Genomic DNA, 23,978 nt, shown 5'->3' with positions numbered 1-23,978 from the left:
GAGACGTGGATGATGCAGATCAAAGAAGCTTTGCACTCACACTTCTTGGCATTACCTTCTTCAAGGTGGGAGTCATTCCAGGGTAAAGATCACCAGCAAGTTCTGGGCTCTAACCTGCAGGTTCCAACCAATACCCATGCCAGAGTTCTGGGACTTCCAGACAGGGATATGGTGGGCTGGTGATTTATTTTCAGAGGGTGGAGACCCTAATAAAAATAGCTTCTTCTATTAAGCCCTTATCCTGTGCCAGAGTTTTCTTCTTGCCTTGGAAATGTAAGGAATTGGTTTTGCCATGTTGTCTTCACGGGGAATAGTGCAACCTTTGACTCCAACGCTGGAGTCAAAGGGCCTAGACTTGAATCCTGGCTCTGCCCCTATCTAGCTGTGTAATCTTACACAAATCCCTTAAGTTTTCTGATTGTCAATTTCCCCATCTGTAAAGGGGAGATGATAATACCTACCTCAGAGGATTGTAATAAGGTATGAGATATGCCTGCAGAATGCCTGGAATGTAATATGATATGATATATGATATAATACGCTCACCAAGGTTACTGTTAGATATGTCTCTCTTTTGTCTTATGTGGTTCTTGGTTAAAGAACCAAGTGGTTAACTAACCTCCCCCACTCCAGTTTTGGATACCTGTGGAAGCCTGGCACACTGGCATGGTGGGCCGTCTGCTAGGGATGTGGGGTGTTGGTAGGTTTTCTTTAGGGAGGTGGGACCCCAACAAGAACATTTACCCTTATTGTCCACCACCTTGATGCCAGGCACCATTTAGAAGGCATTTTACAAAGCCTATACTGCCAGTGTGGAGCTGTGATTGGAACCTAGTTCTGGCTCCAAACCCTGTACCCTTTTCATTGACTTTGTACCTCTCTCCTTCCCCCACCTCTCTCCTGTCTCGCTTTGCCCCCTGCAAAACCGAAAAGAAAAGAAAACTAGAATAAAACCAGAAACATCTGTCAGGATATTCTATCTGGGCTTGGTGATATGCTCCCTGGAACCTCTGGGTACTTGGGGTTCTATGGATCAGGCGCCTTCTTCCTGCCATGTTCCTCAGGCTGTGACTCTCTTCCCAGAATAGGCATCACTAGGAAATTGAAGAGGAAACTGGTTTGGGTGGGGGTTTTTCCAAAATCGTAATTCTGTTTTTCCCTTTTCTAGACCTGAGAAAGGCATAGAGAGCCCCTCCCTGACTGGATGTCCGGAGTCCTTTTCCCCAGCACTGAGGGTGGGATAGTTGTCCTTCCCGGTCATGAAGGGATGCTGGGCCAGAGAGGAATGAAGTCCCTCAGGCCCTTGGCAGCCTCCCCTCTCAAGTTTTGGGCCTTGGAGTCCCTAGGCTCTGTTAGTATCATTGCCAGAAGACCTTTAGAGGGGCAGTCAGGAAATAGGAGGCTTTGCGAAGCAGGAGGTCCTGAGTGAGGGAGTGAGTAAGCTGTGTGAGTGGAAGGGTGCTCCATAGCCTGATTAGGGACCGCATCAGCACTGGGAAGAAGCTGTGGGAGACTCCTTCCACTGGAATGTGGCAGGGCTACTTTACCTCTCACACCCCATGGAGAACTTGGTCTTTTCCAAACAAAGACCCTGTGCTTTAATTCCTTATGGATGTCCCCTGGGCTCTGGGCACAGCTAGCCCTCAGATCTGTGTGCTGATACTTTACAGCACAGCCCCAGTTTATGGAGGAAAGTTCTAAATGTCAAGATTTATATGGGTCATTCTGTGCTGCACACCTGCGAGTGAGCTCATGCAGCTGACTTTGTGCCTGTTCTGGGTTCCCTCCTTTCACCACTGCTCTGACCTCGACGCAACATGGCAAAAGTACTAGCTGTGTCCTCCTTGTGGTGGGTACTAAAGAGGCACTGCCTCCCCTGTCACCACTTTCTCAGCCCCAACAGTGTGGAGGTGACACTAAGAGAAAAGGAATCTAGTAACCTTTAGCTGTAGGGCAGCACCAAGGTGTCAGAGCTGAAAGGGCTTCCTGTGTTCATCATCTCCAACCTTGTCCCATTTTACAGAGAAAGTGACTGAGGCCCAGAGAGGGAAAGCCACCTGCCTCCTTCCCATTTGCCTGGTATTGTTCTTTACATTAAATGAATTAAGTGCCTATAGTAGGGTGCAGAGGAGACACCATGATGCAGAAGAGTTTGGCTTTTGGACTTGGATTCCAGTGGGAATCCTAAATCCTTCCTAAATGTTTGGCCTGGGACAAAGGATTTGACCTGTCTTATGCTTCAGCTTCCTGAGATAATAATACCTTATAGTTGTGAAGTGACCAGTAGAGATAATACCTGAATACCTACCATTGTGAGTAACTACTTGAGATGTTTGCATGTATGTTTGCTGTTACTTTTCTTATAGTCCCAGAGGTTTGTTAAGGGATATTGGCTACTTTGGACTACTAAAGCTGTGTATCCAGATGAGAAAGCTTGAAGGGAAGAGCCCTCATGAATGGGGTTAGTGCCCCTATAAAAAAGGCTCGAGGGAGCTTGTTTGCCCCTTCCACCATGTAAGGATGCAGCAAGAGTTGCCATCTATGGGGAGTGGGTCCTCACCAGACACTGAATCTGCCAGTACTTTGATCTTAGCCTTCCCAGCCTCCAGAATAGTGACATTGTCAATCTCATTGTAAGCTTTCTGTGAGAAAGGACTTGAAGAACCTAAAGTAGCCTCTCCTACAGGGCCGTGACCACCTGCTCTTGCTGTCAAGTTCCTGGGAGCTGGCTGTAGTTTTTCAGCCATCACTCTGTACAGGATTTTGGTTCTGTTTTCCCACCCTAGATATCTCTTCATGCTCATAATCTCTGCATCCTGCCCATGTCTTTCAGATATCTCTTGATTGACATAAATGCCACATGGTGTGCTTCATGGATTCATAGGTTCACAGAGCTGGAGAGGAGCATAAGGTCATCTTGGCAGATTGTAGGCTTAGGGTTTGCTTCTTTCCTTACCAACATCCTTGCCAGATGGTTTTTTGGCTTGGGCTTGAAAACCTGCAACAGGAGGCAGCCGGCTGGTGTGATGTTCAGAGGTCACTCTGTGACATGGTTTACACTCAATTCCTTAAAAATATGCCTTCCAGTGACTCCACCCACTGATCTTGGACCTCAGGGAACAAATAGAATGACTCCACTTGTTGATCACCCTCCAGAGATGAAGACAGCAGTTGTATGCCCTAAGGCTTCCCAGGTCATTAGTTCCTTCAATTATTTGAGCCCTTTACAGTCCTGGCCTCTCCTGGACTTGTTCTAGTTTTCCACTCTAGCATGTACGTGTGGTTCCCAGAAGTGGATTCAATTTTTGGGTGGGATCTGATCAGTTCAAAATTGAAGAACATTTTACCTCCCTTGTTTTGGACTCTATATTAAGTGAGTCCCAAAGTCCTAGTGGCCCTTATGACAGCTTTTCTGCACTGTTGACTAATTGGGTTTGTGGTAAGTCAAAGCCACTGTACTAACACAGATTCTGTATTAATTTTGTAGGGCTGCCGTAACAAATTACCACAAACTTGGTAGCTTAAGACAGCAGAAATTTACGCTCTTACAATTCTGGAGGCCAGAAGTCTGAAATCAAGGTATTGGCGGGGTTGGTTCCACTCCATGCCCCTCTCCTAGATTCTGGGGGCTGCCAGCAATCCTTGGCATTCCTTGGCCTGTAGATGAGTCACTCCAGTCTCTACCTCTGTCTTCATATGGCTCTGTCTTCTTCCTGAGTGCATTTTATATGCCACTGGAATGCAGGCCAACGACACTGGACTTATGTGCAAGGTCTTTTGACTGGACACAGGGATTCCCAGCTTTAAAATGTATTTTTAATGTTTGCTAGTGGTAATTAGTCGCTGGAAGATAGACTTTGTTTAAGGTGAGAAATTTATTTTAAAATAATGGATGATTTTTTTTCTTAATCCTTGTTTTCAGGAACCTAATGTTAATTTATGGTTCAGTAGAAACAGTGACCTCGAGGAATTCTCTTAACCTTCTCAGGCCTCAGTGTCCTCGAGTAGAAAACAAAGATTGAATGAAGTGAGATCTAAGTAGTTTTTAGCTCTGAAACACTTAATACAGTGATTTTTGGAAAGCAAGGTTTACCCTCTGTGATAAAATAGGTCTCAAGTTGTCTTAATAAACTAAGAATTTACAGCTCTTGGCTAAGAAGACAGATTATCATTCATGAATCTGAAAACTTGAAAAACTCTGTCCTTTTGTTCACCTTTGGCAGGATGTAGACATTAAGCTGTTATACACACACCCCCCTTCATGATTACTCACCTTTCAGGTGTAAGACACTATGGAGTTGGCGTCTAGTTGGCTCTCAGATATTTGCTAAATTAATGATCGAATATACTAATGTCACACATCATTGTTGGGGGCAAATAATACAATATCATTCAGGTCATCTAGTTATTGTGGCCCTTTTAAGATTCCTCCTGAAAACTCAGCTGAAGCAATTATTTTTAAAAGATGGTGGCAACTTTTTACAGTTGTTTTCTGAGGCAGTTTCCTTATCTGTGATGTGAGTGGCTGTTGAGGTCTGGACTCCAGGGCCTGTGCTCTCAATACCACAGTAGACTGTGCACTTTCTGGGTTGGGGGAAGTCTGTGATCTTATCCCAGGCAGCACCTGGTCGGATGCTTTTTTGTTCCAGGAGCCGTATTCACTTTCAGTGGCCCCTTTGGCACTGGTACCTCTCTTCCTTGGGCTTCTTTTAGGGAACAGAGCTGTTGTGTTTTTCTCTGAATTTTTCACTCTGTGGGAGAAAAAGTCTGGTGTCTGGCTTGGAGTTTACGTCTTCAGGAGCCCAGTCAGGGAAGCTTAAGGTAAGCCTACTCACTGTTATTGTTGGAAAGATTCTTCTAAGACTTATTGTGAGAGGGAAAATTTTTGGCCAATTTTTGCCATCTTCTTTTAGTTCTTATTCTTTTGCAAGAAATCTTTATTCTTTAAAACAGATCTTCTTTCTAAAAGGAAGGTGTTCTGTAGAATCAGTGGTATTGCTCCAAGATAGGGGTTGCAAACTCAAATGACTATAGAGGCTTAGCAGATAAGAAAAAAGCAGCCTGTGTTTGTTTTTGAAATACTTGTACCACTGTGTTTATCTTCTGTTTTCACAATTTTGGCTGAGAGATGTACAAAGAAATTTCTCTTCTGTAAGAACATTAGAAATGTAGGTATTATGATAAGTAGCACTAAGCATTCACCTTCAACATTGGGAAGCAGTAGGGAGTAGTGGGGACTTAGTGAACTAGAAGGGTCATTCTACCTCTCATGGGGGCCTCGTATTGCCACGGTTTTTGTTTTTCTAAGATGAGCTGGATTTTTATATGATTTTCAATTTTAGACTTTGGCTAAACTGGTAAAATCCATATAGCTCAAATAAAACTAGTCTTTGGGGTAAATTGGTTTGCAGATCATCAATTTGAAATCTCTGATATATGTTGGGGCAGGTTGGCATATGGGATGGGCTCCTGGCTCATCTCTCTAAGGGCTGGTCAGGTGTGGTGTGGGGGTCCTAAGAGAGCTATGTGTGGAAGGGGCTGCTTGTGTTTAGCCTTGTGCGTGGATATGGAGAAGGAGTCTAAGATATGTAAAGTAAAAAGCAAGTTATAGCATAATATGTACAATTTTATTCTATTTATGTAAATTTTTTTCTAAAAAGATGTGTGTATAAAATTTTAAATGCATAAAAATTTCATAAATGTGAAAACCAAAAAGGACACACAAGAAACTGGTGAAGTTATTTGTCTCTGGGATTGGCATTGAATTGGAGTCAAGAAAGGGAACTGCTTTTTAGTTTATACCCTTCTGTGAACATGCAGTACTTAAATAATTTTCAGAAAGTAAAATGAGAAGAGTTGTTAAGAAGTGTAATTGCTGTAGGAGGAGTATAAGCCTTCAGTGCTGAGAATATTGAGGGACGAAGAAATGAGAGTGTCCTGGAGTGATCAGGAAGGGCTACTTGGAAGAGAAGGAGCCTCGAAGGTTGGGCAGAATTCATTAGAGAAGAGGACAGCAGGAGCCAAAGCCCAGGGACGGGAAAAACAGGGTGACTTGGGGACTGGTGGGTAGTTAAATTTGGCAGGAGCTGAAGGTATCGGGAAGTGGTGAGAGATAAGGAGGCTGTAGCAGGGAGGAACCATGGAGGGTGTGTGGGCAGGAAATAATGGAATGAGAGGTGTGCTCCAGTGTGAGTAATCTGGCAACAGGACAAGGGAGTTTGGAGGCAGGGCCACAGGGTGGCAGCCTTGCATGTGGCTCCTCTGGCTCCCAAGTAGCTGTCACTGATTGCTGCTAGGGTGTTTCCTGGTGAGTGAGGATTATACCTGTATATATGATGGACAAGCTCATGGCATTTCCTGTTCCTCCACTCCCAGGAGTGTGGGCCTTGGAGGCTTACCAACCTCTGCTGGTGCCCCACGTGGTTCCTCTGCCTCTGAAGCTAACATGTCTCCCAGACATTTTGGAGGTTCTGTAGAGCAACTGGCCATTGACTGAAGTGTAGCCACTAAGAACAAGCCCACATTTTGGAGTTAGGCAGATCTGGGCTTGACTTTTGACCTTGCTACTTACTGGTTGTGTGGTCTTGGAATGGCCCTTGACTCCTTTGGGCCTCAATTTTCTTTTTTGTTTTTCTTCATTTTAAAAAAAAATTGAAACATAATGGATTATATGTATCTGTGGGGTACAGCCATGGGCCTTAATTTCCTTATTTGCAAAGTGGAGATTGTATGATTTACCTTCTGGGGTGGTTGTACCTAACAGGGTCATACCTAGCAAGTAGTTGTGCTTTGCTTTTCTATTATGGCACCCACTCAGATCTGTATTTGTGTTTGTATGTGTGTATATATGTATATATGTGTATATGTGTGTGTGTGTATATATATATGAAATGTATATTTATATTATATCTATTTATAACCATATTAATCTGTTTTATTGGATTGTAAGCTCCTGTTTGGTGGGGGTGATTATGGTCTAATCATTTTTTCCCCAAAGCACTCAGAGTGCTAAGCACATAGTAGGTTTAAATAAGTGTTAAATGAATGGTATTTGTGCTCTTAAATCTAATCCAGCCTTTTCTTTTTTAATCTAGTCTTTATAGCAATTAATTTATAGGATGTGCCTATAGGCTAGGGTATACCTATCTTCTCTGTGGTTAAAACAACTTTTGACAAAACAAATGCCCTTGTTAGAGATAATATGTCAAAAAAAAAAAAAGAGAGAGATAATATGTCAAGATAGCTTATGAGTCATTCATTCTTTCATTCTGCTATGGCAGATCAATAGTTTGTGGGGCTTGATGCTTACATAGTTTGGAAGGCCTTCTTTGAAAATATACAAAATTGCAGAAAGCATGTAAACACATTGGTAGGGCCCTTCCTGGGTCCTTGAGAGGGCTTGTGAAAGTAAGGGGCCCTAAAGCTTGAGTTTCATTAATTTCACAGTAAATTATCTCTACATTTAAAATTTGTAGAACACTCACTACAGGCAGGAGTTAGTAAGGATATGGAGATTTTTTAAAGGGAAAAAATGGTGGTGATGGATATAAGCTTTAGTAAAACTGTACATCCTAAGTGGACTCAGAACAAAATCCCCCCCCCTTTTTTTTCACTCAACAGAATATTTTTTGAGCACCTACTATGTGCCAGGCACTATGCTAGGCACTGGGATATAGCTGTGAAAACAATAATCTCTGCCCCATGGAGCTTATATTCAAGTGGTCACCTGCATCATGATTTGACCTGCACAGGTTGCAATGAAAAGAGCCACAGTTTTGGTCTGTGACTTTAGTGCCTCAGTTTCTCTTTTTAATCCCTCTGCCCTTCTCCTTTCCAGGCCTTTTCTGGGAGTGAGAGCCACATGGTTAAATCAGTGCTGAGAGAGCCTTAGCCATCCCAAGCAGTGATGAAAGAATCATAGATTGTTACTAGGGGGAGTGGGTATGGTAGCTCATAATTGCTCAACCCCTTCCCTGTCCTGACTGTTGTGAAATATTGATAAGGAGCCATCATTTCTCCACCAAGATAGGTTCTGCTTTGGGGCTAATATCAGCCCATTGTGGCAGGGCAAAACTGAGTGGGCAGTTCATTCTGACCCCAGAGCTAATAGGTGGAGGTGTTTCTTATATCCTCATTCTAGAGGAGTAACCAACCCCACAGTCTCAAGGAAGAACAGAAGAATTGGGTCCTAGAGGTATTGAGCACCTGCCTTGCTGTTTACCCCCAGCCACTGCTCCTTGTGGCCACAGTGGGGCGGTGACTCAGAGCTGGAATTGTGTTCCTGCCTGGTTGCCAGATTTTGCGTGGGGGGTGGAGAGGAAGGAGAATGAATGAGCAGGAACAAGTGGCTGCTGGATTTGTAACACCTTGGGAGGCAGCTGCTCAAGAACTGAAACTGAGAGCGAGCAGGCAGCTGGAAGCCTCTCTCGCTGTCTGACCCAAACTGGGGATTTCATAAGGCTACGGATGAGGAAGATGAGGAAGACACAATTCCAAACATGGAGCTCAAATAGAGAGTGAGGTGTCGGCTGCCTTTTCCAGCAAGAACGAGAGAGCAGGTTAGTCCTGTACCAGTTTCATAGAGATTCAATTTGCTACACCAATATGTTGTGATTCATGAAAGCCAAATAATAACTGAAAGGGAGTTTTCAATGGGTGGGATCACCTGCAGTTAAATAAAAAACAACAACAATCCAATTTAATTGGGAATAAATAGGACAAAAGTATCATGAATCACACCTCTCTGATATTATTACAAAGAATTTTCTGTTGGCAAGTGAGATCAGGGAGGACAACTGTTCTGCCTCCATTCCTTTGTGCTTTCAATTATGTGTACTGTTAAATTTCAGTCTGTAGCTCTGTGGATGGCAGTAGTTTGAGATGAACCTCAGTGTCTTAAAATGTTACAGGTGGAAGGAAGATCTTTTTTTAAATTAAAAAAAATTTTTTTTAATTTTTAAATTTGTTTTTAATTAAAAAAAATTTTTTTTAAAAATTTATTTGAAGGAAGATCTTTAAAACATCACCTGTCCAGCCTTCTCATTTTACCATTGGGGAATGTGACTCATTTATGAGCGTTAAAAAGAAGCATAAACTTGGGTATTCTGAGGTTGAAAATGTTTCCCGTGAAGTTTTAAAACTTCTGTAGAATGTGTGTCCCTGGCTCAGCCCAGCCTGGTGGGGAGGCAGTTTTTCTCGGGCTGTACTTTTTGAACCATTGGGCTCGACCCTAGCTGAGGACAGAAGTGTGATTGAAGAAAGGCGCCCATTGATCTTTGCCTGGCAGGCGAGTTCTTTAAATAGAAATTTAAACAGGAGCCTGGCTGGGTGTTGTGCCTTAACTCAAAGGGAACAAAGTGTATTCTTGAGCCTCTGTCCTATAGTAGGCTAATGCTGGAGTCTGCAACATGGAAAAAGACAAAGCAACTCTATTAGAGGGGAATTTTAGAGCCAGCAAAAGAAAACTACAGCAGACAACTGAAGGTTGAAGTGTCTACTGTGGGCTGGGAATGTTATCAGTATTCTTCACAACAACCATGCAGGGTTGGAATTATCTTCTTTTCTTACAGATAAACTCAGAAAAGTCACTAACTATTCAAGGTCATTGTGTGGCAGAGCTGGGACTTAAGCTCTAATCTTTATGATTCTAATCTGCCTGTGGTTCATGCAGACCTCATGTGGCCTCTCCAAATGGAGAGTCTAACCCCCTCATTTCAAAGATGAGGAAACTGAGGCCCAGAGAAGTTGAGTAGTTGCTCAGAGCTGTGGAGCTGGTTGGTTGTAACAAAGCTGGCACTTGGTTCCTATTTTGTTGCTTCTCTGCCAACTTCCTTTAAAAAAAAATTAGGGGAGGGCTCTCTGGGTTTGATTTCCTCATTCTATCAGCAGTTTGGCTTTAATCTTCTAATGGTTATTGAGATCCTGTAAAGTCAAAATTAAAACTTCCTATTCACCAAGTAGCAACCCTAAGTACTGGGGCCCCATGTGGGAACTCGGGAAGCATACAGGTTTGCAGCATGGGCTACTGGGTCAGAAGAGGTCCTACACAAACTGAGTTGGCCCCTGAGAGATCTGAAAACCTCTGGGGAACCTAATGAAATATAAAGGTTTTCAAATCATGCTGGAAGGCTCCAGTCTGTTAAATCCAGGGTTTGGAAAGGACAGACTTCCCTCTTTGCAGGGTGGGACAGCTCTAAGTTTGCTCAGTTGTGATTCTCTTATGCTCAGTCCTGTCTGTGCCGGCCTCTGCCCCTTTTGGCACCTTTGGTCAAGGAGACAGTTACTGACTGCCTGTCAGGTGGTGGGTCTGGGATTTGACTGGGTTTCTGTGTCACTTCCTGGTTTGGTGTGGAATGTAAGCCAGTTGTGGACAGTGTTGGAGTGGGGAAGGCCCTGCATTGATCTGCTTCATGTTCCCCAGGGCTGGGAGACACCAGATCTGGCATAGATCCTTCATCAGGGCCTGTGCATCCCTTCCTCCTCCACTCTCTGGGGGGTCTGTGATGCATTGAGCTGCTGAAATCAGTAAATGAGGTAGGTGGGTTCTGCACAGCCTCACCTTGAAGGTGAGATGTGTTTGTGCTCAGGCTGTCGAAGTAAAGGGATTCAAGTGCCTACTCCTGGGTATTCCTGTTTCTGTGCTACAGGAGGTACATGAGAAATGAGTGAAGGACTACTCCCATCCCTCTAGGAACTTAGTATCTTACTTGGAAATAAGGGAGAGGGAGAGGAGAACAAATACGTAAAATAAGTAGAGAGCAATACAAGAGAGTGTATAATCAGTCACCAAATTGTAGGTTTCACACCAAATACTCTCCCAGTTCACAAAAGGGAGATACAGGTGATGTTTGTATTATCCTCTTATGTGTTTTTAATCACGCAGAACTTTCCTCTCAGGTGTTTGCATTCTGTTCTTTGATTTTTTTCTGTTGAGTGTATTAACCCCCCTTTGCAGGGGTGGGAGGAAGTTTCAGGGGAGGGCTAATTTCTGCAAATTATATTGTAACACAGTTTAGGGAGAGCCAAGGATGAAGTGTTTCTGGCACGTTGGTGTCTTACTCTTCCTTCCTCTGGCAGTAAGAATAGAAGCCAACCGCCCGACTGATGATAGTTAGGTTCTTATCTCTTTGTTACCTGAATCCATATTTCTTTAGGGTTAGCTAGCTCATTTGAAAGCATGGCCTCACTTTAAGATAGGAATCCTTAGTCATTTCTCATTCATTTGTTCTACGAATATTTTTTGAGCACCTCCTGTGTGTCAGACACTGTTTTAGGCTGATACAGTAGTGAAAAGACAGGCAAGGTCCTGCTGTCATGGATACACATGCTAGTTAGGAGACCAATAATAATCACACACATGTGAGGGCACCTCAAAAAGTTCATGGAAAGATTCGTATTCTCTTTTAATTCTGTTTTTCCACAAACTTTTTGAAGTACCCTCACCTCATACAAAAGTGAGAAAAATGACAGCTAGTAAATAAAATAGGGTGATGTGATATGAAGTGACTGGGAGCTACCTTAGGGGGTGGCTGGGAAGAACTCTGAGATGGTGATAATTCTGCTGAGGTGTGAATGACGAGGAACCTGTGATGGTTCCTTGTACAGAAGTACAAAGGATGCTAAGTAGGAAAGAGCTTGGTGTTCAAGGAACAGAAAGGAGGCCAGTGCGGCTGGGGCAGGATGGGCAAGGGGAAGAAGGGTGCAAGGTGAGAAGGGAATCAGGCAGAAATCAAGTCATCTAGGATTTTATAAGCCAAGGTAAGGAGCTTATTTTGACTCTATGAGTATGTGTGATGTTGAGCTGTTGTAGGGTTAATGGAGGAGTTTGATGTGGTCTAATTTATGTTTTAAAAGATCCATCAGGCTCCCAGTGAGAGAATGAGTGGGGCAGAGCCCAAGGTGGAGGCAGAAAGAGCAGTCAGGAGGCTGTTGCAGTATATAGTCAAGTGATGATGAGGGTGCTTGCTGTAGAGATGGAGAGAAGTTGATAAATTCAGAGTATTTTTTTAGATAGAGGCAATAGGACTTGCTAATATATATGGAGGTTAAGGTAAAGAAAGGAATAGAGGATGACTCCAAGGTTTTTGGATAGTGATGCTGTTAATAGAAGTAGGGAAGCCTGGAGAAGTATTGGGTTTGGTGAGAAGGATGCTCATTCTACTTTTGTCCTATTAAAATGTAGATTCCTGTTAGTCATTGCCATAGTCAAGGCAAAATCAGGTTCAACAAACATTAATTGATTACCTTCTGTATGCCACGCATTGTGCAGGCCTGTTTCGTATGTGTTCCATCATTTTATCCTTGCAACAACTTTTTGGAGGGACTTTTTTATCCCGTTTGCAAATGGAAGAACTGAGGCTCAGAGAGGTGAGGTCGCTTGCTCTAGTTTGAACCCAGATCTTCTGACCCCAGGGCTCTGTTACTCAGGGCAGATGTTGAAGGAGGCTGATTAGTGCTGTGTTGATCATTTCCACTTAGAGAGAGGATGGGGATCATACACTGGCTCATGAAGGCCTGATTCCCATGCTTTTGGAAGAAGGGCCTGTCAGAGGGATGCCCATGTGCGGTGAACTGTTGTAAATCTTGACATTTTCAAAATAGTGCAAGCTCGAAAGACCATTTCAGTAAGATTCTCAGCCCCCTTAGTAATGCTACATTAACAGTGGTGATGCTTTGCACTAAACAAGCTATTTTGTAAAAGTGTTAAGTAAAACCAAAATGAGTTTAAGAAAGGTTGAGGGAATGTGGAGATGCTGTTTCAGCTCTTGATTGCTGCATCTTTATTGTGGGTCTGAATGAGAGCTGAAGAGGAAGAGAAGGTAATTTCTTGTGTTCTTGGAGTTTCAATTTCCAGTTTTGGAATTTAACTAGGAATATTATTAGGTTACCCAGAATCCTTGGTTTTCTTGAGACACTGTGATTTAGAACAAGGATTGTAAGTGCCTTACCAATCCTGGAGGCAGTGCTGCATATGGCTTCAGGCCTGCAGGATGATTCTTTTACAGTATTCTGGAAGCCCCATTGAGGAGCCAGAAGGTCCAGGGGAGGCAGCTACTGCTAAGCATACCAATGAGAAGATCCCTGGTAAAGCCCTTCTCAGGCTTTTAGGCCGGATGCTTTTCTTACATTTTAAGCTGTTTCTTCTCCTCCTTATAGTATTGGCCACATAAGAGCTAGTGCTGACGGAGCAGGTTTATCACACTCTCAGCATACCAATACCACCACTGTCAGAAAACCGAATTTATCAGGGTACTCTGACCTCCACTGTTGAGCATCATTCACACAACTCCAGGACTTCTTGCCATGCTGAGTAACTGGAGCTTTTGTTTAATCAAACAGAGTCACTCCTCACATTATAATCAAAATCCATATGAATAGAAAATTAATCTGCAAAAATGTCGCAAGATGCTGTAGGACACATTTACATTTTGATTAGCCCTAAGTGTGGTTGTAGGTGAGCTCCTTCTTATATTGAGCTCAAATCAGTCTCCAGTTCTCCCTGGTCCTCATTGTATCCTCTTATCAAGTCTCTTGTGTTTGCTGTCAGACTTCTTTAGGGCCTAATGCAAGTCCTTGCCTGCCCGGGACTTGTGAAGACGTGCTTATTTACGCGGATGGTTGCCCGTGGTCCGCCTTCACAGGGACCATCCTTCCCTGCCACTTGCCATTCATGCGCTCTGGTCCTCTTCTAACTGAGATTAGCTGCCATTAAACTTTGAGGGGCTGCTTCTAGGAGGAAGAGCAGGATTTGAAAATGAAGGTAGATTATGTTTTACCTCATTTGCCAAATTACTTGCTCAGTAGCCTGAACAGAAACAGAAGCCCTTGTGTGCAGGAGAGTTTCTGTGCTCCCTTGAAACCAGCCACCTGGCTCGCAGCCGGGCCATCTCTGTACTACCAAGGAGCAAGGTGGCAATTCAGGTTTAAGAACAGGTATTTCAGGGGATATGTCTGTGCCTGCTAAATGTTTCTTGAGACAGGTTGATAGGACATGAGACTCTTCTTGGCTTTTAGAATCAGGAAATAAAGCAGACTGCGGGCTTTTGGGCTGAAGGGTTAGGGACAGGAAGTAAAGCCAGAGAACTTTGCCATCTCCAAATGGGTTTGGGTACCCAGCGTTTAATAGGCAGCCTTTGTTTGGCAAGGGTGAGCCTGGAGTAGTGGAAAGACATGAGAAGAGTGGTGGTATACAGCAAACACAGGAGTTGCTGTGGTTGTGGGCACATCATCTGCTCTTTCCGGGCTTCACTTTTCTCACTTGTGGACTGCTGTGATGATACATAACCTGCCCTATTGCATATTTGGGAAGATTGAATGGAATAGCCTGGGGAGCTAACTCATGTCCCTTTGCTCAAAGACTGCTGAACCAGATGCTCTGCCATTAGCAAGCTGAGTGCATTTGACTAAAAATGATCAAATTTTAAGATGTCAGTATTATTCAGGAGTCACTAATCTGGTTTTTTCCCCAATGTATGAGTCTTTTTTTTTTTTTTTTTAGTAGTGTTTCAATAACATCCCATAATCTGGAGCCTCAGGTTGCTTATGTATACCATGGGGATAAGTATATCAGCCTTGCCTACCTCAGTGGATAGTCAGGGGGATCAAATAAAATGATGAGTGAGCACACTTATAGCTTCGAGTAAATGCAAGAGATGGTGGTGATGATGTCATGGCCAGTAATTTTTTTTGGCAAAGAGGGAAGCATTCATATTAGGAGAGAAAGTTTGGAGAGCTGCCTCTAAGTCTGATCAAATGACAACTATTTTTTGCCAACTTAAAAAAATTGCCTTCCTTCCTTTTCTAAAAAATAATAGACTTTATTTTTATAGCCCTTTTAGGTTTACAGAAAAATTGAGCAGAAAGTACAGACAGTTGACATTACCCTCCCCCCCCAACACACACACAGTTTCTCCTAGTATTGACATCTTACATTAGTGTGGTATCTTTGTTACAATTAAGAACAAATATTGATACATTATTATTAACTAAAGTTTACATTAGGGTTCATTCTGTGTTGTGCAGTTCTACGGGTTTTGCAAAATGTATAATATCATGTATTCACCATTACAGTGTCATACAGAATAGTTTCACTGCCTTAAAAAAATTGCTCCTTTTTTTTGGTCAACTTTGTTTTTATTTTATTTTATTTTTTTTGTCTTTTTCGTGACCGGTAAGGGGATCGCAACCCTTGGCTTGGTGTCGCCCACACTGCGCTCAGCCAGGATCTGAACCTGCGGCGGGAGCGCTCCTGCGCTCCCAAGCGCCACACTCTCCTCAGTGCGCCACGGGACCGGCCCATTTTTGGTCAACTTTAAAAAAATTACCTCTCTTCTCATGTTAGAATGCAAAATTTATCTTATTGCCTACACTTTCCAGCTCAAGATTCATTTACTCAACCCTCTGGGTTTATTTAAGCTGGTACATGTTGGGGTTGGGGAGCCCAGGAACTACTGAGGGTGTACAGTGTATATGAAGATATATGAAGTGATGGTTGCCAGCTGCTGGATCTCCTCCAGGCACATAGAAGGCTTGCTCTTTGCCCTCATCTACCAAAGATCTACCAACTGATCTTGTGTGAGGACCAAAGGGTATTTGGGGCTACTGAGTGCTACACAAGTGCTGTCATTCAGAACTTTGGCCCTGGGCAGAAAGGAAAGGAGGGAGATAGAGAAGGAGAGGGAGTAGTGATGGATGGTGCTATTTTTCTGATGCCTTGTCTTTAGGGCTTTCTGATCACGTCCAGGAAGCTGCCAGCCCACAGACTCCTGAGGGAAGGGAGCAGCAGGGTATCATGTAAAGAGCACAGAATTTAGAAATAGAAGACCTGGATTCATGTTCAAGTCTTATCACTTACTGAAGTTTTCTTGAGCCAGTCACTTAACCTCTCAGCCCAGTTTCCTCATTCATAAAATGGGGGTTGATGGTGTTAGTAGCTGAAATGTGTATGAAAATTCTTTGTAGACTGTAAAGCCCTTTAGAGGTAATAGTAGATAGTGGGGTTATTGCTTTATTGTTATTCCCATTATGAGCAGAGCATTTTTTTCCCCTCCAGGGGGAAATGAGGCTGGCTTAGGTTAGAGTTTGGGTTTTCAAATTTTCTGGTGAGTGGAGATGACTCTCTGGAAAAAGCTGGGTATAAATAAAGCCTACATCTTGAACGTGGTGCAAGGATTTCTGAAACAGGTGTTAAGGAGGTCTGCTGCTTGTTTTTATCTTAGATGCTTATGCCTTAACTCTGCTTTTTTGGGAAGACCAGGCTGCTCCCTGCCAGATGAGGTCATAGGATTCCATGGGCTTGCCTGAGACCAGGAACTGGGAATTCAGAGGCTGGCTGTGGTTGGGAAGGGTGATGGTGTGCTGGGGGTGCTACACAGTTGCAGGGCCAGAGAGCAGCCTGGCCCGATGGCTCTGCATGCTTCTCATTTGGCTTGTTAGATTCAGGCTACTCTAACCCTCAGTGCCCAGCTTATCCAGGATACCAGGACACCAGAGGCTCTGACTAGACCCAGGGCATAGTAAGAAAAACTTTGTAGGCCTAGAGAATTTTTCTTTTCTAACCTTTGTGCTGTACCCTGATTTGGACATACTCTTCCCAGGGAGTCTCGGTGCTCATTGTGGAGATGGGGCTAATATCTTAACTCTACCAAACTGAGATGATCTATTGACTCTGACAGTAAAAGCATTTTAATAGTCTGTTTCAAGAGCCTTTAAAAAAATGACTATGCCCTTTAATTTGGTAATTTTACCTATGGGACTTTAACCCAAGGAAATGACTTGAAGTGCAGAAAAAGCCTATACTAAAAGATATGTTGGTTAAGCAGGGGGCGGGAGGGGGGTTGGGGGGCTGGCAAAAGATCCAGCATTAGAGGCATGTAAATCTTTCTAGGATGTGAGCATCATGGGGTAAGGACTTTTTTGTTCACTGTCTATCTCCAGCACCTAAATCAGTGCCCAGCACACAGGTGTCTGCTAGATATTTTTTGAATGGTTGTATATAAAAAAAATTACATTCATATGATAAGACTACTATTATTCAGGTATTTCAAATGAAGAAGTCATAATGATGAAGGACATTTTATGTTTATAGGATGTGAATAAGTGGGATATAGATTTTTATATAGTAAAATCACAATTTTTTTTTTAAATAGAAGGAAAAAACAACTTGGAAGAAGGAGATACCCAGATATATCTCCACATGATGAGATCATGGGTGACTTTTTTTTCTTTATATATTTCCTAAAATTTCCAAAATGAGTATGATTTTATGATTGGGAATAATTTTTGAATAAATCATATGCTTTTTAAAAGAAAGTTAGTTTAGTTTATTTGTGGAGCAAACCAGCAGGCTCAAAAGCTAGCTCCTACTTCTTTTCAAAGAACCAGGCAGTCTTTGTCCATACACAAAACACCTACACATTTCGGTTTTGTCTGTCAGCTTGGTGTGGAAGCTGATCCTTCCTAACTTCAAAAGGGTGACAGAAACTCCCCAGTGTTGAAATTGTGCAGGTCCTTTTGCAGAGACATGCCCATACATTTATATCCCATCATTGAAATGAAGACATTTTATAGTAGGGAGAAGAATTTTAAGAAGATGGAATTTTCTGGGTGGGTGGTTAATTCTTAGAATTCTTTTACTGGTTCATGGTTTTTGGAGGCTGTTCCAAGTGTCATCTACTTTCCTTCATTCTTGTTTTAGCTCATGCTGTCGTAAAGTAACTTTTTGTTCAGCATCTCAGTTTGTTGAAGTAAGCACTTCATGGAATGTCTCTTAGTGATGCAATGTTCTCTTAGAGCCAAGACTTCCTTAGAATTAAAATCCCTGCCTCTTAGGTGGGCTTTGGCACCTTAGCTGGAAATTCTTGATTTTTCAGTGTAGCTGGGTTGGACAGATTAAGTGTGTCAGAGGAAAGGTCCAGTTTTCTCACTTGTGAGGAATCTGATGACCAGGGGTCCCTGGACCTTATGGGACCTATGGTAGTGTCTGTGATCCTTTCTATTCACATGACTTCTCATTCATTATCTCTCTCTCTCTTTAGCCATAACCAGCAAACCACAGCATTCAGGCATCCTGTGACTGGGCAGTTTTCTCCAGAAAATAGTGAATTCATTCTTCAAGAAGAGTAAGTATTTTTATATATTCTCCTTATATAGAGTTTGGGAGCTTAATGGCATTTGCTCAAAATAAAGCTTGTTGGATTATTTTGTCTCTCAGATAGAGGGGCTTGGAGTGGGTTGGTTGATTCAAAGTGAAATGTGGGAAGAATTTTATTTTTCAGTCTCTGGATTTTTTTCAGTGGGAAGAGGTGGAAGAGGAGAGATGATATAGGGATGTACTGTGATTGGTATTGTTAGAGCTTCTTAAAAGTTCCCTTTCCCCTGAATGAATCCTTTCCCCTGAAGGCATCATCTAACACACTAGCTGTGCTCTTAGAGGACCCACTTATCTGGTGTGAAAGTACCTTAAATATAGCTTCAGAGTGAGCTGAATCAGCCTCCCAGGAAGGCCTCAAAGAAGAGTCCAAAGCCAGGGTTTAGAGAGGAGAGCTGGTGATGCCCACCACTCCTGACTATTTTTTCTTTCTGTTCTCTTTTCCTAACACGGGAACTTCCCTGCTCCTCTGCTCAGTTTCAGCAGGGCCTCTGGTGTGCTCAGAGGTAGGTTCTACCACACGGCACTTGTTTACTTAAAAATACAAGTATAGCCCGAGCAGGATGTGTTCTCCCAAAAGTGAAGGCAAGAAATGTGCACAAATGGCTCTGTTCCCTTCCGCTCATCTGAGACAGTTCTCTCAAGAAAACATTTCTGTTTTGGAAGCTAGTAAAGGGATGTTAGCTTTAAGGTTTTTTTTTTTTTTTTTTCCCTTCAAATAATTTTTCCTCTCTTCAGTCACTTAGACTGAATATGATCTTTAAATAAATTATCAGTATTTATATTTTCCAGCATTTTTCTCCCTCAGTACTTATATCTTTAAACTTTTTAATATGGAAATTTTTAAACATATACAAAAGTAGAGGGATACAGTAATAAATACAATGTACTCATTGCCCATCTTTAGCACTTTCCAAAACGTGGCTAATTTTATTTCATCTATACCCTCCCCTTCACCCCCTGGATTATTTGGAGCAAATTCCAAACATCATTTCATCCCTATAGTATTTTCAGCTTAGAATCATTATCCTACAGAACTTTTAAAGTAGAAATTCATAATTATGGTACGGTTGGCATTCCTTGCATGTTTGCTCTGTGCCATGTCTTTACATGCATATCTCATTTAATACAATAATCCTGACAGGTAGACCATCATCACCATTTTAGACATGAAGAAACTGAGATGCAATGAAATGACATCACTTGCCCAGAGTCATAAGGCCAGAAGTAGAAAGCCAGGATGCCATCCCAGGGTAGCTGGGCTTCAGTGTCTGTGCTGCCTTTGTGTGGTGTTCTCTTTAGTCAACTCCAACCCCTGCCCTAGGTAGAAGCTGCTTGCTGCATTATTTTGGTGCTGGTGGTCCATTGGACATGACAGGCACCCATCATTATTAAAGTCTGGATGGAGAATCCATCAGAACCCTTGGCTTGGGAGGTTACCAACTTCAGTAAGAGCTGCTAGGGAGATGCAGACTTCCCCTCACCAAACAATTCTGTCACACACACTTTTCCTCTCATTCTTAACAGAAGATTTTGTCCCCTGACCACTTCTGAGAAGGTAGCCTTTTTTCTCCCTATGTCTGGGACTGTGCTAGACTCTGCAGGTTGGGGGTCTGACTTCGGAAGCACTACCACTAATAGAGTGTGAGTGAGTGGAAGGTAGATATGGTCTCCTAGGTTAAAGAAGAGCTGCTGTGTAAATTCAGAGTGGAATGTGGAATCCCCAGATTCTAGCTCGAATGAGTTTATAGAATCCTGAAGATCAGAAGTTCTTGGGAGGTCGCTGAGTTCAGTCCCCTTCTTTAGGCATTCCGGAGATATGGGCCTCCATCATTATTATGGTCTGGATGGAGACTGAGCTGCTAGAGAAACACGAACTCCTCACCAAACATTTCTGTCACACACACCTTCCTTTCCCTCTCATTCTTAATAGAAGACTTTGTCCTCTGACTACTTCTGAGAAGGTAGCTTCTTTTCTCCTACTAAAATATCTCTATAGTTAATCACAATTTCATCCAGTTTCCAAGGAAAAGATGTTCCTTCTTTTCAAGGGTCATTTTTTCCCTCTTGATCCCATTTCCTGGATGTCATTTCCAGGAGGGTACCTGCCTGTCTCAGGTGGTGAGCAGCACTGTGTGACCAGACATTCCTTCCAACAGGCACAGTGTGCTGTAGGCATTGAGAAGAAGGAAGGATGATTCCTGCACTTGTTTATTAAATATCTAGTGAGTGTCTGCATTGTGTCTGGGGCTGTGATGGACTCTGCAGGTATAGCAGCAAGCAAGACAAATGTGATCCGTCAGTGAGGAGCTTACGGTCAAGTAGGGAAGATAAATAATGAAACCAGGTCACAGATTTGATAAATGCTCATGACAGGGAAAACATAGGGTTCAGTGGGTGTTGACAAAAGAGGACTCTAACCCGGCTTAGGGACCATAGAAGGCCTCCCCATCCTGGGAAGGGATGTGTTTTAAATTGAGACAAGACCTAGAGGAGAATGAGGGTAGAGTGTGGGGGATCTACACTAGCTGAGTTACAGTGAAAAATGAAGAGCATTGGAAGGATTCTGGAGATACTTGGGAGGTAAAATTGACAGCTTGGTGATTGATTGACTGTGATGAGGAGGAAGAGAGAGAAGACTGTCTTGAAGCATCTGGTCCTAAGCTGGAGGAAGGTGGAAGATTTAGATAAGAGAAGATAAGTGTGTGTGCGTGCACGTGTGTGGGGGTCATTCACAGTTGATGGAAGTGTGACCAGCCTTGGTGAGGTCAGAGGGCAAGACAGACTCCTAGTGGAGGTTTGTGAAGGGGAGCGTGGAGATAAGGTTAGAGAGGGAGGCTGCAGCCAATTATCTGAATTGCTTCCTCCTGAAATACACTCAGATTTACCTCCTGGGGAAGCTCCAGAGGGTGAGTGGAGCATGATTTCCCCACACGGAAACCATTTTTTACAAGTGGGTGGATGAATGAGATTCCTATTGTTTTTGTTTTTCCCTTAGAGGAGATTAATTTTTTTGTATAGCGTGTTATGGAGTGAAGGAAAAAAGCCAGAATGACCATGGGTGTCCTTACACGTCAACTCTCAGACTAATGTCTTGAGTGGAAAAAGCAAAATCAGCTCTTTTCTTTCCTTCTTCAAAGAAGGCCTGTTAAGGCCAAACCCTGAGGGTTGTAACCACAGTGACTCCTCTTGCCAGAGCCTACTCCTGGGGAGGGCATCAATCAATGGGTCCTGTAGCTTTGTTACCCCAGGGGACACCCCTGCACCCCCAAGCCAACAGGCATGTGGAAATGCCTCTTGGGTGAGCTAATATAAGCTTAGGCTGTATTAATAAAAGTACGATATGTAGAGAAGAAGGGAGAATAGTTGTGGTATACCATGGTGTTCATGGACCCCTTCCTTCCTTCCTCCAATGCAAATTTATGGAGCACAAAGGACATGCTAAGCCCCAAACACTGATCTGGATACTAAATTTCAAGAGGGGTGTTGATCAATTGGGATTCCCCTGAAGAGCGGGACTGTTATGGTGAAAGGTCTGGAAACCCTGTCCTGTAATTTACCATATTTAGTTTGCAGGAGAGAAGATGAAGGAGGATGTGTTCAAAGTCTTCAAGAAGGGCTGGCAGGTGGAAGTGGGGTACATTTATCACATGGCTGCCAAAGGCCAGTGTCAGATCAATGAGTGAAAGTTACAGGCAGGCAAATTTCAGTTCAGTCCATAATTTTCTAGGAAAGATGCTTTCCAGCATCTGTTGTTTCAAGATCTAGAATTTCATCTTTAACATTGAATGAAGTAATCTACCTCCTAGAATAAGAGTTGGCTTTTTCCATTAGTAATAATTATAGTATCACTATTATTTTTTTTATAGCTAAAACTTAGAGTCCTTACTATTACCACGTAATTTTCTAAATGCTTTACATATATTAATTTAATTTTCCCAACAATCCTATAAGGAAAATACCATTATTATCATGGATACTGAGGCATAGAGAGGCTGAGTCTTGCCAAAGGTCACACATCTAGTAAGTGGTGGAGTAAGGATTTGAATCCAGGTAGTCCAGCCCCTGACTATGCTAATACTGCCTCTCAGGGGACAGTCCTCTTCCTTGGCTGTACTCAAAGTGCCAACTGAGTATGCTACTGGTGCATGGAGATTCTAATTGTAATTATATTTGAAATAATGAAATTTGATCTGCAATAACTTCACCCTTGCTTGAAAGATACCAGGCCTCCTTGATAGTCTTTTCTCCAAAAAATGTTCTTAAACCTTTTATTATAGGGCCTGATTTCCAGTGATTGGATCATTTGTGCTCCTCTTCCTAAGCTTTTTTCCTGATTCTCAGTGACTTCCCTGAATTGTGAGCTTAAAACCAGACCCTTTGTAGCTACAAGGGCCACACACAGGGGCCCTCCTAAAGGGGTACACCTTGGCACAGGGAACTTTCAGGGCTGTGGTTTTGGTGTTTGGTGCTCACGCACAGGAGTGTTTTCTCCTCATTGCTGGGCTGCCCAGGAAGCCACTGACAAATGCCTCTGCAGCTCTCAGGGAAGAGGAGGGAAGCATTCCCCAGCGGTGACGCCAGCAGCTGATTGACAGCAAGCTGTGTACACTGCTCCCTAGGCTCTGTCAAGCATTTCATGTTGAGGTGGGGCCTGAGGTTGAGAGAAAGTACGCGCTTTGGAAGTTCAGAAGCCCACTGGTGTGCAGAGAAGCCAGCTGCAAGGCATGCAAGGTTGCCTTGGAAGTTCCTAATCGGGAGATTACCTTTGCCTGGCCTGCCTTCCTGGCTCCCCAGTGAGTTTAACTTATTCCTTCCATTGGCATCTGAGCAGCTTTCTCATTGAATTATCTGGAAAAAAAACACAAGTTGGAATTGCCTGGAATGTTGTGAGTGGTATTTGGAGGATCCCACTTGAAAAGGTACTTTCTTGTGAAGGTAAGAATGATCTTCGTGAGCTTTGACTTCTTTGCTAAAGGGGGTTCACTTTGCAGGTTGCAGGGCAAGACTCTCCTAAGGCATGTGCTTGCTGATTATGGGCCTGGGTGGGGTATCTCCTGCTGCTAGGAGATGGCTGTTTCCTGTTCCTCCTGCAGCTACAAGTTGGTAAAAGCTGGCAGTGAGAGAGTTGAGCACGGGAGGGGTGCTCCTCAGCTCCCAGAGGAGTCCCTCCTGCTGCTCATCTGTTGAGCCCTGGGCTGTGAGGCTGATGTGTTGCTGTCTGCGGCTGATACAGCCAGCACCTTGTCTCTAGACACTGGCAGTATTGGGCTAGCTTTGCCTGTTGCATGTGGTTGCCATAGCAGCAGAAAAAATGGGGGAAAATGGAAACACCTGGCAAGTAGATGCAGAAACTTGACTGTTCAGTTTTCCTCCCTGGACTAGGAGATGATGTTTGTGACAGTCACAGGTAGGGGAAGAGATGGTGATGGGTCCCTTAGTTGATTCAAACACCTGGGTGTTGGTATGGCTTCTGATGTTGATGTTTCGAAGGGCACTAGCATTGGGGATGTTGTGGTCATTGCCACACAGCAGTCACATCTTTGGCTCTGTCTGTGCTGGGTGAAGATGCTACAGTGGTGGCTTTGCTGTGTGTGGAAGGGAAGCTGCTCCTTGCAAACAGTAATTTTGTTTCTTTCTGTGACTACCCTTCTTGTCCTCTTCTTTGATCTCCCCCTAGTCTAAGAACTGCTCAGATCTCCAGGAGAAAATACCATTGTCTAATGAGAGAAGCAGCTGCTTGGTAAATTAGGAGGAGCAGACAGGCTAGAAGAGGGCTGGCCAAAGACACGGATTAGAATTGTAGCATCTCTGAAACAGAGCTGAGGTG

At 43.3% G+C, this 23,978-nt stretch overlaps 1 protein-coding gene across 2 annotated transcripts in view; it reads left to right on the top strand.

Annotated features, from left to right (window-relative positions):
* PLEKHA7 (pleckstrin homology domain containing A7) overlaps positions 1-23,978 on the top strand; it is a 203,833-nt gene that overhangs the window by 100,711 nt on the left and 79,144 nt on the right. For both annotated transcript variants that reach the window (XM_063093679.1, XM_063093678.1), the window contains exon 4: positions 18,036-18,119. In XM_063093679.1, coding sequence (XP_062949749.1) covers positions 18,036-18,119 — 84 coding nt within the window. The remainder of the gene's footprint in view (positions 1-18,035; positions 18,120-23,978) is intronic.

The sequence above is a fragment of the Cynocephalus volans genome, chromosome 4, assembly GCF_027409185.1.
Source record: "Cynocephalus volans isolate mCynVol1 chromosome 4, mCynVol1.pri, whole genome shotgun sequence".
Taxonomy (NCBI): Eukaryota; Metazoa; Chordata; class Mammalia; order Dermoptera; family Cynocephalidae; genus Cynocephalus; species Cynocephalus volans.
Note: the sequence above shows the minus strand (reverse complement) of the source record. Positions and strands in the feature narration are given on the sequence as shown.